This window comes from Nothoprocta perdicaria, unplaced genomic scaffold (genome assembly GCF_003342845.1).
Source record: "Nothoprocta perdicaria isolate Ctin4 unplaced genomic scaffold, notPer1 scaffold_0, whole genome shotgun sequence".
Lineage (NCBI taxonomy): Eukaryota > Metazoa > Chordata > Aves > Tinamiformes > Tinamidae > Nothoprocta > Nothoprocta perdicaria.
Window position 1 is genome coordinate 15,389,747 of NW_020454092.1, and position 13,894 is coordinate 15,403,640.

General features: G+C 43.3%; 1 protein-coding gene across 1 annotated transcript in view; it reads right to left on the bottom strand.

Moving 5' to 3' along the window:
• Positions 1 to 13,894, bottom strand: part of TRABD2B (TraB domain containing 2B) — a 237,888-nt gene extending 223,994 nt beyond the window's left edge. The window contains exons 1-2 of the mRNA XM_026033909.1: positions 13,715 to 13,894; positions 12,417 to 12,977 (exon numbers count right to left, since the gene is read on the bottom strand). Of these exons, the coding sequence (XP_025889694.1) occupies positions 12,417 to 12,977; positions 13,715 to 13,822 (669 nt within the window). The 5' untranslated portion in view covers positions 13,823 to 13,894. The remainder of the gene's footprint in view (positions 1 to 12,416; positions 12,978 to 13,714) is intronic.

The window sequence follows — 13,894 nt, forward strand, 5'->3', positions numbered from 1 at the left end:
AAATGCATATGACTACACAACTTGACAAGCAAATAAATATTGGCCAGCCCCCCTGAACAACAGAAATCAATCTTTTCAGATTTAAACTTCCAAAAGCAAAATTCTTTCTGGCCGACATTTTTTCTTTTTAAAATTAGATTCCTTGACTAGTGCATGCAGAAAATGCATGACAACTTTGTGGCTTACTCTCAAACAAGTTCCTCTAGCGCTGCCACATTCAGCTCTACTTTCCGCTTTTGGTGTATTTTTCTACCCTTAATGCTTTAGACTCATGTTACTAATGCCAGGCCTTGAAAAATGTGTCAGTAGCATGCTGAACATCCACAGGAAAGAGAGAGGAATCTCATTCCCTATTTTTGTTTAGCTACCTCCTGCTTCTCTGCTTTAGAGCTTACCCTTGGGGTTATTTATGTTATATGACCTTGAGATAAATGGCATTTGGCAGGCYGCTGGATGAATTTGTGTTTCAAATCAAACATTCTCAGTTTCTGCCACTAACAATGGGAATAATTCCTGCATGCCTTTTTTGGGGTATTTCTTCCCAGCTCATTGCCTGTCATGGAGTTTTTTTGTAACTACATCAGGGTTGATGAACTTCAGCTTGACTTGCTTGTTAGATGTGAGTACCAAGTGGTGTGTGTGGTTTCTCTCTGTGGTTTTGTGTGTGTGTGTGTTTTCTCTTTGTCCCAGAATGTCTGCACTGCTGGTATTAGAGCTACAATTGTTCTATAAAAAGCTGAGATCCCTTGAATGATCTGCCAGAGGCTTTATCTCTGGGCAATCTCTGTCTGTACTTGCTTTGCTCTTAACCAGTTTTGACTCTACTCCATAACAGCCAGGGTTGCTTTGCTTTAACTGATATATATCAAAGAGAACTGCTAAAATTAACTGCTCATGAACTGTGTCCAGGATGTTAGATTAACTCATCTAGAATCCTTCAGTGAACAAACTGATTTATGATGTGTTATGACATTGTTACTTGATGTGTTGCACAACAACTCAATTTTAAAAAATGAAGAGCGCTCCATTAATAAGAGATAAATCTTTCCAGTGTAATTCAAATGAATCTGCAACAGCTTTAGAGAGAGAGAGAGATAAGGGATCTTGTGTGGGTTTTGGTGATTGTATTTCGCATTCCTACAGGTATCTTCCCCTGAGATTGCTTCATCAGTTACGACAAAATCCATCTTTGGCCAAAATATGATAGTTTGGGGGAGATTTTAGCTCTCTACTACTCAAGACACAGACATACCAGGAGCGATTCTGGACAACTCATACTTTCAGGAGGCTCAAAAACATACATCAAGCACTGAATTTAGTGCCCAGCTATGTTTTCTTTAAACTTCACAGCCATAACTTGCTGAAGTCTTTGCACGCTAAGTCCTTTGCCCGCTGGTCCAATCATAATTAACACACACCAAGTGCTCAAAAGCAGTGAGTTTATGTTTCAGAAAAAAACGCCTCTATGCATTAAGATAAAAAATAGAGTATTTTTTAAGTCAGCACTATTCCATTACTAGCATATGAAAAACASTAGAAACAGTGTAAAAGTTGGCCTTAGATTACTAAGTTTCTAGTGTATGTTTCAGATGTATATATGCTAAATGCGTAGGTCTCTCTGGTTACCCAAGCTTTACCAAAAATGCCTTTGAAAATGAGCTTGAATTATATACTGTACATTATGTCTCATTTCACAGCCAAGCCACTTGAGTTAATAAAGAAAATCCTCCCTGGCCTCACACAAGTAGCTTGGTAAAGAGCTAGTCGGTGCAAGCCTGCAAAGAGCCACAAGCCAATGTCTAAGGCTGATATTGCTGCGTGCCTGGGAATGCCTGCTGGCTCAACCCATTACACTTCCTCTCTCCAAGAGAAAATGYGGTATAACAACATCAATAAGTAGAATAACAACAACAGTAATAGTAATAATAATAATAGTAATAGTAATAATAGTGATAATAATAATAATAACAATAACAATAACAATAGCTTCCTGATAGTCTGCAAAGAAGAAATGCTAAATGAATTGAACCTAAGTTTGGTTGAAGAGGAACTGACTGTAGGGGATGGATGAAGAAAGGTGACTACCTCCTATAACTTAATGGTCTGCAGAAAGCAACATTCCCCAAGACTTCCTGGGATGGATGGGRTGCGTCTCTTTAATTCTGTGTTCCAAAGAAGCTTGTGAAATTACTCTTCTTACAGGRTTTGTGCTCCTAATATGAGCCGTGGAGGAAAAACACTTGAACCTCTATCACTCCTGAAAAATGAAGATAATGGTCCAATAATAAAGGGAATCTTACAAACAGATCAAGTGTAAATCCATTAAAGGCTGCAAGAGGCTCGAACAGCACAGAGAAGCCACCAACCTATTTTGGATGGATTCCTAAAGCAGAAGCATTGATATATGCTCTAACTTAGCACACTTCAGGCAGAGGTCTCAAAATGAAATTACTCACATTTTCCAGATGGGAGAACTTTGGTCAAAATGAGGCACAGAAGTTATCCAAGACTGCTCAGTGTCTGCTCAGTGGCAGACCCAAGAGTCAAACCAATTCTCCAGAGAGCTGCACTTGGCCTGAAGCAACAYGTTACATGCCCACAAGCCTACCAGGATGCCTCTATTACAGACCACTGTTAACAGCTTTAAACCATGAATAATTGCAGCTTTACAGTCCCCGGAAAGGGTGCCAGGCTGCAGTGTCAAACCCGTTGCACAGCGCAGCAGAAAGCCGTGCCAGGTCCTGGGTGCTGTGGGTGCCCAGATAMCTCAGTAAAGATTCAAAGCTCACACTGTGGCCAAGGACAAGTGAGGAAACACAGTCCTCTGGGCCGTTTAAACCAGGAGTATCCACACAAGCATGACCAGTGGCAATAGACTTAATTTTTTAAGAGTCTTTTATTGAATTCACTGCCCAAAGGTTCCACAAAGACACAAGGGATGCTTTGCTTCTGCTTGACTAATAGCTCTCCAGAGGCAGAAAGAGTTTATCTCTGTTCCTCATTCATGCTCTGAATCCATTACTTGAAGGTCAAAAAGATAAACCTGTTTTTATCCCAAATTGTATTTTCATGAGGTTAAGTCCTCTGACCAAACACTGACCAAAACTCAAAACAGGAGTTTCCTTTCATAGCCAGGAATTCATGGAGCTCAGTTCCTTCTTTCACTGCTCTATTAATAGAGCATCCCAGTCGTTTGAAGCCAGGCCCACACTAGAATTGCTTTGGCCATAACTTGGTACTTGAAACCTGATTTGGTTTGATTSCGTGTCTTAATAAGCCATTTCTTTCAACAAGCAAATAATGAAAATTTTCAAGGATAATTTTCTAGTCCCCTTTCCTCTATCAATCAGAAAGTCAGTACAAAAGAAAGAGTTTTTGTAAATTAACTCTTAAAAAAGCATTAATTTTGAGACTTTCTAGCACACTTACCCCCCTCCTCCCTTTGATCTCCCCAAAATAATGAATTATGAGTTTGGAAGAAAACTACAAGTTAGCATCCCAGTTGGCTCCTAATGCTCTTTTCTATGTCATGGCCAGCTCTTCATGGGATAAAAGCCTTAGGTCTTTTGCAATTCCATGATGATTTTGCCAGTTCCGTAGAGGGAAAGAGGCGCACTGGGATGTATCCTACCACATTTTCCTTCTGGAATAATATTAATCTTGATGATGATTTCTAAAACTGTAAATCAATCAKGTGACAGAAATACAAAGACCTTCAAAAAGTTGGACATGTTTCTCCAGTCACCCTTATGCCCTCTCACACTCTGCTGACTCTGCAAGCTCTATACTGTGAGCATTGTCTTGCATTTAAATAAATATTCTCCATCACTATTATGCTGTCACCTGTAATAGGAAAAGCCTGCAAGAAATCAAAGGAAAGCAAAATTCGTGTGGTGGCAGAAAGCGTACAGAGAATAATCAGTCTTCATTGGGATTGTTAACAAAAGCAAGGGAGCTTAATGGAGACCTTGGACTTAATACAATCTCTAAATATTGAGGGGGTACTGTGAAAGCCCAGGATCTCCTACTTTAAAGAAACATTTTCCCTGCGTTCCTCTTAAGTTGACTTTTATTAAAATGGAAAGTGGTTTGAAAATAACTTGAAGGTTTCTGTTTCCTTTTTCTCATTTCTTGGCTCGGGCAAAGAGCCTGATGAATTTCACTTTCAGCTCTATGCAGGCAGCAACTTCTGTTCTCTGCACTGGGGATTATTTTTGTCTCCCAATGGGTGCCCCGATACRAGAGTAAGGATAGAAGAAGCGGTTTCATGGAAACAAGGAAAATTTAAAGCATTTAGTCTTATTTCCATAATGGTGTTATAATAGCTAACATTTTGGCTAGGGCTGAATTACTAGCTCTCCTGAATAGTATTAAGCAGCCTGAATCAGTATCTCAATGGACTCTGAATTTGCAGGGAAACCCAAGTATGAAAAACCTGGGAACTGGAATTCATTTGAAGGGCTTCATAACTTTGATGTTAACTGAGCTAAGAGAAAGAAGAAATCAGGGCACTTTCTTTTTTTTTTTTTTTCACCTCCCACCCTTTTTAAAAATCCTTTCTCTATTTGCCAATAGGAATATCTGGGAATGGTCCAGTGTTACCCCTGGCTCCAAGGGACATTCTGGAATGAGTACGACATACAGGATTTGTTTCATACCCAGTGGTCATTCACATTTGACATGACAATCCACAGGTATGGGCTAYAGTCCTGACTCTGAAGAAGTCATTAACACATCTGCAAGTCTCTTCACCCTTCAGTATTGTTGCGGTGCCTGGACAGAGGTAATCAGCAGTGATGCACTGGTAACAAATGTAAATGCAGTATTACAGGGATGATGATTTCTTCAGGAATAACTGACCTATAGGAGTCTATATATGATGAGAAATGGGGTGTCCAGGTCTATGTTAAATGACCCTCAGAGTGGAAAATCTAGGGTCTTTGATCTTATTCAAAGTAAAAATACTTTTAATAATGAGCCTCCTCAAGTCATATAACATCCATCCCAAAATGCTGAACACATGGCTTTAATTTACACTTTTTAGCAGCTTTCATTTATATTGTGCTAGAAGTTCTGAAATGACTTGCAGCAGAAGCTCTAAAAATTGGAAACGCAAATGGTAAGGACTGCTTAGAAAGACTAGTGATAAAGCAGTAGTCATTTATACTAATTCCTGCTTGAGCTTCTGATGTAGGTATCAGCTGTGTCACTTTTAATTTCATCCAGATTTAAATGACAAAGAGATCCAATATGTACAACAAAGGTGACGCAAAGCAGCTGCAATGTGCTCTTGAGAAGCAGAGAAAGCAAATCCTTGCAGGAGAATGAGATCCCATGACTACTCCTTGCTGTGATGGGTGAAACCAGGGATTTTTGTTTTGTTTTGTTTTGCCTGACTGTTCCAAGCCAACCTTGAAGACAGTTTAACTTCATTTCAATCCCAGACCAAAAACTTGGACAAATAGTTCAAACAGTGGTATCTGCAGTTTTAAGCTCTGTAGTCACTAGGTTAATTCCTGGTATATTAAACAACCTGGAAATCATAGATGTGTGTGTGTATAATTTTTTTTTTTTTTTTTTTCTTTCTATGTCATAGGAAGAACATTTGGGCCACAAGGTACAGTGGTAGTGAGAAAAATGGCTTAAGAACTTCAACCCATAAAGGACTGGAAAGGTTCAGAAAGGCATGGAAGTTTTCTGACCACTTGGCACTTTCTGTGGATTTGAATCTAAAAGCAACTAGGCTCTGAACTGCTTATCAGTTTGAAAGGAGGATTTGGGAAAGTGTGTGGGCACTAGGCAGATATGTTTCCATGCAAAATAGATCTTCTAAGGCTTGCTGATGGAAGTTAGAAAATGAAGTGCTCAAAAAACTGGTACTTGTTGAAAATCTCCAGCTTTGTACAAGTTTTAAAGGTGCATACTCTGGGGAGACTTCTTAAAATCCTCTGTCCAAGCAAAAGCTGATCTCATTAACAGGAGCAAAAGATGAAAGAAATCACACCAATTTCATGTGGCTCAAGTAATAACGTTATGATTTCTGCTTTGCCTTTTTACCTATCTCATCAACTCCTAATGAAAGTGAAGAGATTAATGAGGATTTGAAGTGTAAGGCCTAGCACAGAGGAAACCTGTTCTTTTACAGTACACCCTTCTGAAGTTCCCAAGTAGCTGTGCCAGGAACCCTGCTGCCAACCTCCGTCTCCGCAGGAGTGCAAGGTGAATGAGTGCCCTTGCTTCAGATCATTCCTGGCCTTTTCAGTACAGGAACCTCTGACTAGCCTGAGCAATGTGGGCTGGCTTTATAATGTGGATTGCTACTCACTGGGGAGCTGAGGGGAGGCTGTTAAAGACTTTCTGAGGACTGTAGGTTGCACTATACTTGAAGTTGAGGTTTTCAAGGTCAATGGCTCATTCTGTTTATAAGCAGAGCTCGCTGGGGGTAGGATCCTGGCTGCTGTTGCAAGAGCATCAGAAAGCAACAGCAGAGCAACAGCTCAGAACACACTGAGCGGAGAAAGAGAAAAGCATTTGGTGCAGAGGTTCATTTTACACTTCTTGGATGAAGAGTTCAGAGGAGGTGGCCAAAAGCTTCAGGGGAGACCTGGCTGGCATTTAAAAAAAAAAAACCTCAAAGCCTGGGTAGGGATGGATTTGGTCCATTGCTCTGTGCTGGGCATCTTTGATCCCCCTCCTCCAGAGTCAAGCTCAGAACGTATCCCCAGGAGTGTGTTCAGCCAAAAACACGTGGCAGCAGTGACAGCAATGCCCTCTCAGCTCATGGGACCAGGGGGCCACTGAACCTCTGGCACTGCAGTAGAGCCAGGGTGCCCTGCCAGGACCAGGCCAGAGCTCGCTGGGCTGCTGCTGGACCAAGGGGATGGCAGCGAGTGGCCCAGGCACAACTCATCCCTCACCAAAAACTCAGTGAAAATATCGCAGGGAGGGACTATGCTGAAAGTGGCCCTGTTTGGCAGGGTTTTTTTTTTGGGTGGAGGCTGCTCCTTACAGAGATGCAATTTTTTGGGTGGAGGCTGTTCCTTACAGAGCTCACCTTACAAAGATGCAATTCCTGCCTCAAAGAGATTACAAGCAGCATCCTCGAATTTGCAACCAGGTCAACTAACACAGACCTCCTCAGCTCTGCTTTTGGGAGCCAGATATAATAGTCTTGGGCTTAGATCTGACCAAGAGAGGCATGAAGAATTACATGCAAAGGAGGGCTCATACCTAACCTGTTCTCTATACACTTCTTGTAGTTATATATACAATAATATACTAGATAAATAGCCAGCTGCCCCTCGAGCCATCATTTACTGTTTTTTTTTTAATAGGCCTTAAATGCCAAGGTGGGCCTTTCAAGGGGACTGTGGTGAAGAAGTCCACATATCTAGCAGTAAAAAGAGACGCATATACAGTTAGTTACAGCTATAAAATGATGATCGTTTCAGGTGTTACTGTGACTACTGTATTTTAGTACCTGCAYAGTTTTAGTCTTAACAGTTCTCCCTGGTAAAGATGTAAAGCAGTTCCATTAGTATTCAAAGAGAGTTAATGGAATGATTTCTACTTCTACTGTATGAATATCTCCCCCAAGATTAATTTCACTGGGGGAATTTTTCTGCCCCACAGTATGTGTGCATGGAGGGAATAGTTTAATTAAATCCAGCAAGCAGAAAAATACATACATGCATATATAATCAAAGCTTTTAACATTTCTTTAAATAATACTCAGCAATCAAAAAAGAATATATTAAACTATTTTTGATGACTCTTGCGCTTTTTATGAAGTGTGAGGTTTATTTTGAAAGCAAAACTGTCAAGATTTCTATTAGGCAAAAATACCTTTCCACAATGAGAGAAAAAATGCCATTCAAGAATATTCCCTCAAATAAACTACAGACTGTCAAAAATCAACTAGCTCTGAAACTGAGCCCTTTAATCTGCTTTGGAAAACCTTGAGTCTGGATCCTTCATTAACATAAACAGGCAATTTTTTCTTTACGTCAATTACACCAATTCTATCAGCTCTGAGGGGCTCRGCTTTGTGATTATAGAAATGTTTAGGTTTTCTAAGGGGATAGAGGAAATGGAATAGCAAGTCCACAAGTCATGGCCCTTCCTATACATTAGTTTGTCATGCTGCTTTGCCATTGAAGGTCCAGCTTCAAGGCTGCAAACCCGTTAGTGACCAAACTTGATGGACCACCCATTGGCCTTTTATTAAACAGCACTTGTTCCTCCTCTAATCCTATCACTAGAGTAATCAAAGCTGCCATGTCCCAGGGCTTGATGGAACAGCAGGACCTGGGAAATGAAGACTGATTTTGTTAACAAAGTCATTTCTGCCCCTTGAATGCTGTCTCATTGGTAGAAAGTRGGGAGACAGGGTTTATTTGTGCAGAGAATGAGGCGGCGAAGAAATGAAAGGGAAAGAATGGTGAAGTGTGAAGTTTAATCTGGCACGGTCTAAGGTTTCTTTATTTGAGGCAGTCTCTGATCCAATCAGCACCGGTTTGATATTTAACATCTCCCCCTGCAGTTTGAAGTGATACAGACCAGAGAATATTCAGATTCACAACGCAGAAAACCCAGACCAAAAGAGGAACAGAAAGGGTATTTTGCTACTCCACTTAGGTCGAAAGACTTATAGACATATCAGGATAGTGTTCTCTCCTTACAAAAAACATCCCATGCAGACTTTAGGATTAAAGGCATCTGACAACGGCTGAATGCAGATTCTCCCTGACAAGAGCAATGGGCAGGGAGAGAAGTTTCTTTCCTAATTTTCGGGAAGGAATATTAACATAGTCTCTATTTGTGTTAGTCCTGCTGAGAGTCCGGCCTGAGCTGTGAAATAAGAGATGCAAGAGGGACAGGAGTACARGGATGTCTGCCACACGTCTCCCCAGGGAGGGCTGCTCTGGGTACAGAGTAGGATCTTGGCCTTACTGACCTTACTGGCTCTCAGTGGCAACAAGATGTTATCCACAGGCACCTCCCACCACAGTGAGGAACTGGGGTCCCAGTATAAGCCCTCTCCAAAGGGGAGGAATGATCAGAGCAGACACAACCAGGGCCAGATCCGACAGCTGTAGGAGCTACCTGAAAAGTCCTCCTGGCTCAAAGCCTGTGCGAGGATACYGAGCAGGACGGAGAAGCCTGACCCTGTGCAGCTCTGCCAGGCTGCCACGGCTGCATCCCCAGGGCCCAGCACCGCTCTCACTCCAACTGGGTCCCCACCAGCGATGGTCGGAACTCCAGCAGCCCCTCTGCAAGCTCTGTCCTGAGCCTGCTCTATTTTGCAAATTTGAGGTCAGTCTGTAAACAAACCTCTAGACTGCCAGGTGGGAAAGTTGTGCCTGCTTTCTCTCCTTGGTGTGTCTTTGGCTTTTCTGGTTTTGTCTTCAATGAAAAGTCTGAAACCACCTGAAGAAAAGGAAGTGTAAAATTTGTTTCTGACCTATGTATTCCCCACTGCAGAGCTTCCCATCCAGCCTATTGCTCCAAATTAGAAGCTTTTACCACTAACTACCTAATTCTCAGAGTCGGCTCCTGGGTTTTGTGTTACCAGCACTTGCTGGAATCACTGGAACTAGGATGCTCCAAGAGTTTTCATAGACACCAGTGTTCGGAAAGCAGGGCAGTATGAATGATGCAGGTTTGGGAAAGCAGCACAACCTACCTTGCAAAAATTCCAGGGGGAGCAGAGTGTCAAACTACAAAGTTTCTGGGCTGACAATAGAAAACAATGTGCTCTGCTCTACCTGCAAGAGTGAGCTCTCCGGGAAGCAGCCAATTACAGGAGCCACCTTAATCTTTCCATCCGGCTAAGACAATCACCATTTCAAAGCAACGTGCTGAACGTTTCAAAGAACGTTCTTGGTCAAAAATGCAAGTGTATCCGCTTTCTTTCAGAACAGATCAAAACCAAGTACCATACCAGGACCACTCCTAGATTTCTTCCTCCTCRTGGTATCAGATTAACAGATTTGGTGCAAGTAGTCAGATTAAATATTTGCAGTAGCACAAAGCAGCCTTTGAGGAGAAAAGGAAAAGGCATTTTATTTTTTTTAATTTGCTATGGGCAAAAACACTGGATTTCAGGGACAGGARAACAAAAGCTTTGACATGATTCAGCAAGACACAATTTTCAAATGTGAAATAAATTGGACTAAATGTTGAAATTAAATGCAGAATTCCTGTAAAAATGCTGGAAACAGGTAAAAACTGCTGATGCCCTTAGCAGATTTGGAACTGTAATTTATCACAGATGTTCTCAATAAACTGTGCAAACACCCTACAAGAGAAAAGCTGCTCAATTTCTGATTTCCATTTTAGTGTGTTTAATTATGTGTTGCTTAAGGGAGCCTCTAAAACCTGGAATTAGGAGGCAAAACCTAGCAGTAGTAATCCACTCCACTAAATTAGCACAGTAATACACTAAGCAGTAGGACCGCCAGACAGTGTGATAACATTACAAATTACTATTGTTAAACAACTACCCAGGTGTCAGGATGCATGAAATCTAGAGGAAGCAAGAAAATAAATACCTAGTTTGGTTTGTTTAATTTTGTCGCATGTTGTTTTGGTGGCCTTGCTCCCAGAACCTGCTTCAGCCTAAGAAAAATCCTCCTGAATGCTATTTTCTGTATTCTCTGTAATAATTAATTAAACTGTGATGCACTTTTTAATCAACTCAAACTTTTTACTTAAATACTCCAACTTTTGCCATTTACCTACCTACAGCCTTAAGACTTCTGCTGCGTTTGTTTTGTTTTATTTTGTTTTAGTTTATTATTGCAGCAAAATGAAGGATTTTTTTAAATACTATCAAAAATTCAGTGAATAAGAGGAAAATAAAATCATGGCACAAATAGTGTGTTTTGTACTGTATCCTCTTTCCTTTCCCTCTTTTCCTCCCCCTCCTTCCCTGCAGGGAAAAGGAAAAAAAAAAAAAGTGTAATAAGATAAAAAGATTTCCAAGTAGTAGAATTTTAACCAAGTGTTTTAATGTGCTCGAATCTAACTGCTGGTTTTGACCTAACACAGCAATGCTGTTGAAAAACTACTGGGTGTTCAAAATGGTTAATTATTTTTATTTCATCTTAAAAAAGGGCTTCAACAGAGGGGATAGTTAACTCTGTTCAAGAAAAGCAGTTAAACCAATTTTTTGTTTTATGTACATGTTAATGTAAATGTATAGGCCTTTTTTTTTTTTTTTTTAATAAGCAAAGGAATCCCTCCAGATGTATATGCAAGCAGTGAAGTCTGTGTCCAGCTTACAGGCTTACAGGTGAGAACATCAAGTGAATCAAATGTTAGTAAAAGTTAGACTCTTAAAGGAGTTCCCATTCAGAGGAGAAGGGGGTGAAAGTATTCTAAAAAYAATTTAATCACACCAAAGCTCAGTCCTATAATCCTTATTCCCACAACACCAAAAAATATTAGTCAAACTAGAAAAAAAAGATAAAACTGTAAATAGCTGGACTGAAAACCATCAATGAAAGACAGGTTAAAAATAAGCTATCATAGCAAAAACTGAAACAATCTTAAATTTCCCCTGTATTATTTGTTTTCTTCCTCACACATTCATTTCCTGAATTTCTAGTAAATCTGATTTCATATAAACAGTTTCACAAAGCAAAGTCAGTAGCTGTGATTGTGTTCCTGATTAATCCACTGAAATGAAATAGATCTCCTGGCTTAGTTGCTTAAAGCTAAATCCACTGAAAGACATTCTGGAGTCCAGTTACATCAGTAACTGCAGTTTCTTAATCTACATCCTTTTATTTTTCTGAACTTTACCTGTCCTAAAAGGAAAAAATCCAATCAGATTACACACTTCATTTCTCCAAGTACATGACAGCAACGTGAACCAGTTTATTTTGACATGCAGTAACTGCTAAGCAGAAAACCATCCGYTTGCATGTATTTAATTCTATTTGGACAATGTTAAATTTCTTGTTTTTCTCAGTGTTCATGATTTCTTCTCTTCCTGACAAGCACCATACAGCTGCTTAATTTAAAAACAAACAAAAATAAAACCCTTTTTATGCAGCTTTTTAATGAGAGGACAGGAGGTTGGAATTTTTCCTCACCATTGACAAGCCAGCGGGGACGCACTGTCACACCCCACACTCCCTGCACTTTGCCACACGCATTTGCCTCACAAACAGATCATACACTTGATAAATGTGTAACCGTCTTTGCACATATCATGCTTTTTTTTTTGYACAGTGATCCCCATGGTGGAGAAGGGGCAGCCTGACCAGCTTCAGTGGCAAAAGCTGCAGAAGTTTGCAAGAGGGCCACCCTCTTCCATATGCTTCAAGATCCCCCAGTTAAACAACCAAAAYGTAAGCAGAGCTGCCCCCACCTCCTAGGATAGACCAGGAGGCCCAGAACTTCCTTACCTGGGAGAAGTTGAGCCCGTTCAGCGGATGACACTGCTCCTCCACCCTCTCCACCGCACCCGTCGTCTTCTTCATCCTCTCGGCCTCCTGCGCGAGGTAGAGATCGAGCACGGGCACCCCTCGGGAGCGGATGTCCGTCTCTGTCAAGGAGTTCACCATGAGCATCACCCAGACTGGCCTCTTGCGCTCCCAGTTGCCAGCAATGGCATTGAAGAGGTAGTCAGCGTAGAGCCCTTTGCCCCGCTGGTCTGGGGTCATCCAGTGGGGCAGCATGAGCTTGATGTAGTCCAGGTGGCGTTTGAGGCGGCGGTAGAGCTCCCGGGGCAGCACGTCCTGCAGGTTCTCGCCATGTGGCAACATCTGGCAGCTCGCCAGGCCCGAGATGGTGTAGGGGTCAGTGAGGTCCAGTTCAAAGTAGACACTAGAGCTGGCATGGAAGGCAGCCTTGGAGTTGTCAGGAATGAAGTCCCACACCCGCGTGTAGGGCACGTGGATGGTGCCGAAGAGATAGGCAGGAGGGTTGCGGCGGATGGTCCAGAGGAAGGAGTTGAGTTCTCCTTGCTGTGGGGAGAGCAGAGGCTGGTCAGTGACGGATGGACAGAGGGTGCAAGGGCCACCCTGGCACAGGGCAAGGACAGGAGGCAGCCACACACTTGTGGGACACAGTGCCCACGGGGAAAGAGCAGCGGGGGCAACATCTCCCGCATGTTCCTGCACAAACCCCGGCCGAGCTCAGGGGCAAGCAAAGCTGCAGACAGCAAATGTGCGAGAGGGCTCCAATACAGCAGGAGTCGCGCAGTGACCCCCTCTATCATACACACACACTCCCTTAATGCACATAGCGAAGCCTCAGCAGAGGCGTCCCGTACGCCAAACCGGCCTTATCTCTCCATATGTATCTCTGTGTATACAAGAGTTTCTCGGCGCGGAGCAGCCCTGTTCACGCAGCGCGTGTGCGTGTGCACAAAGCACCCGACCCCCACGCGCACGGGGCACGAGCGGCGCCCCGGGCCGGCCGCAGCCCCGGGAGCCGCCACACCTGCGCGCCACGCGTGTCCGCGGCGGCCGCGTGGGCGCCCCGCGCGAGGCCGGGCGCTCACGCACGCCCCGTGGCGCCCGCACGGCCGCCCCGGGCAGCGGGACGGGGGTGCCGCTCTCGTCCCCCCACGCCGGGGCGGCCCCGCTGCCGCTCCCGTCCCCCCGCTCCAGCGCCGTCCCGGCGTGGGCGCCCGCGGCGGCTCGCGGGCATCCCCGTCGGGGCTGCGCCGTGCGGCCCGGCCCGGCCCGGCCCGGCTCACCGAGCGGGGCAGGTCGCACTGCCCCGTGTCCATCTGCTCCCGCCGGGCCGCGGCGTCGGGCAGGAACCCCCCGAAGACGAAGCAGATCAGCGTCAGGTTGAGTTGCATCCCGCTTCCTCTCGCTCTCCTCTCTCTCTTTCCCAGATGAGCCTTTTTGGATTTCTAGGATCTTTTTTTTTT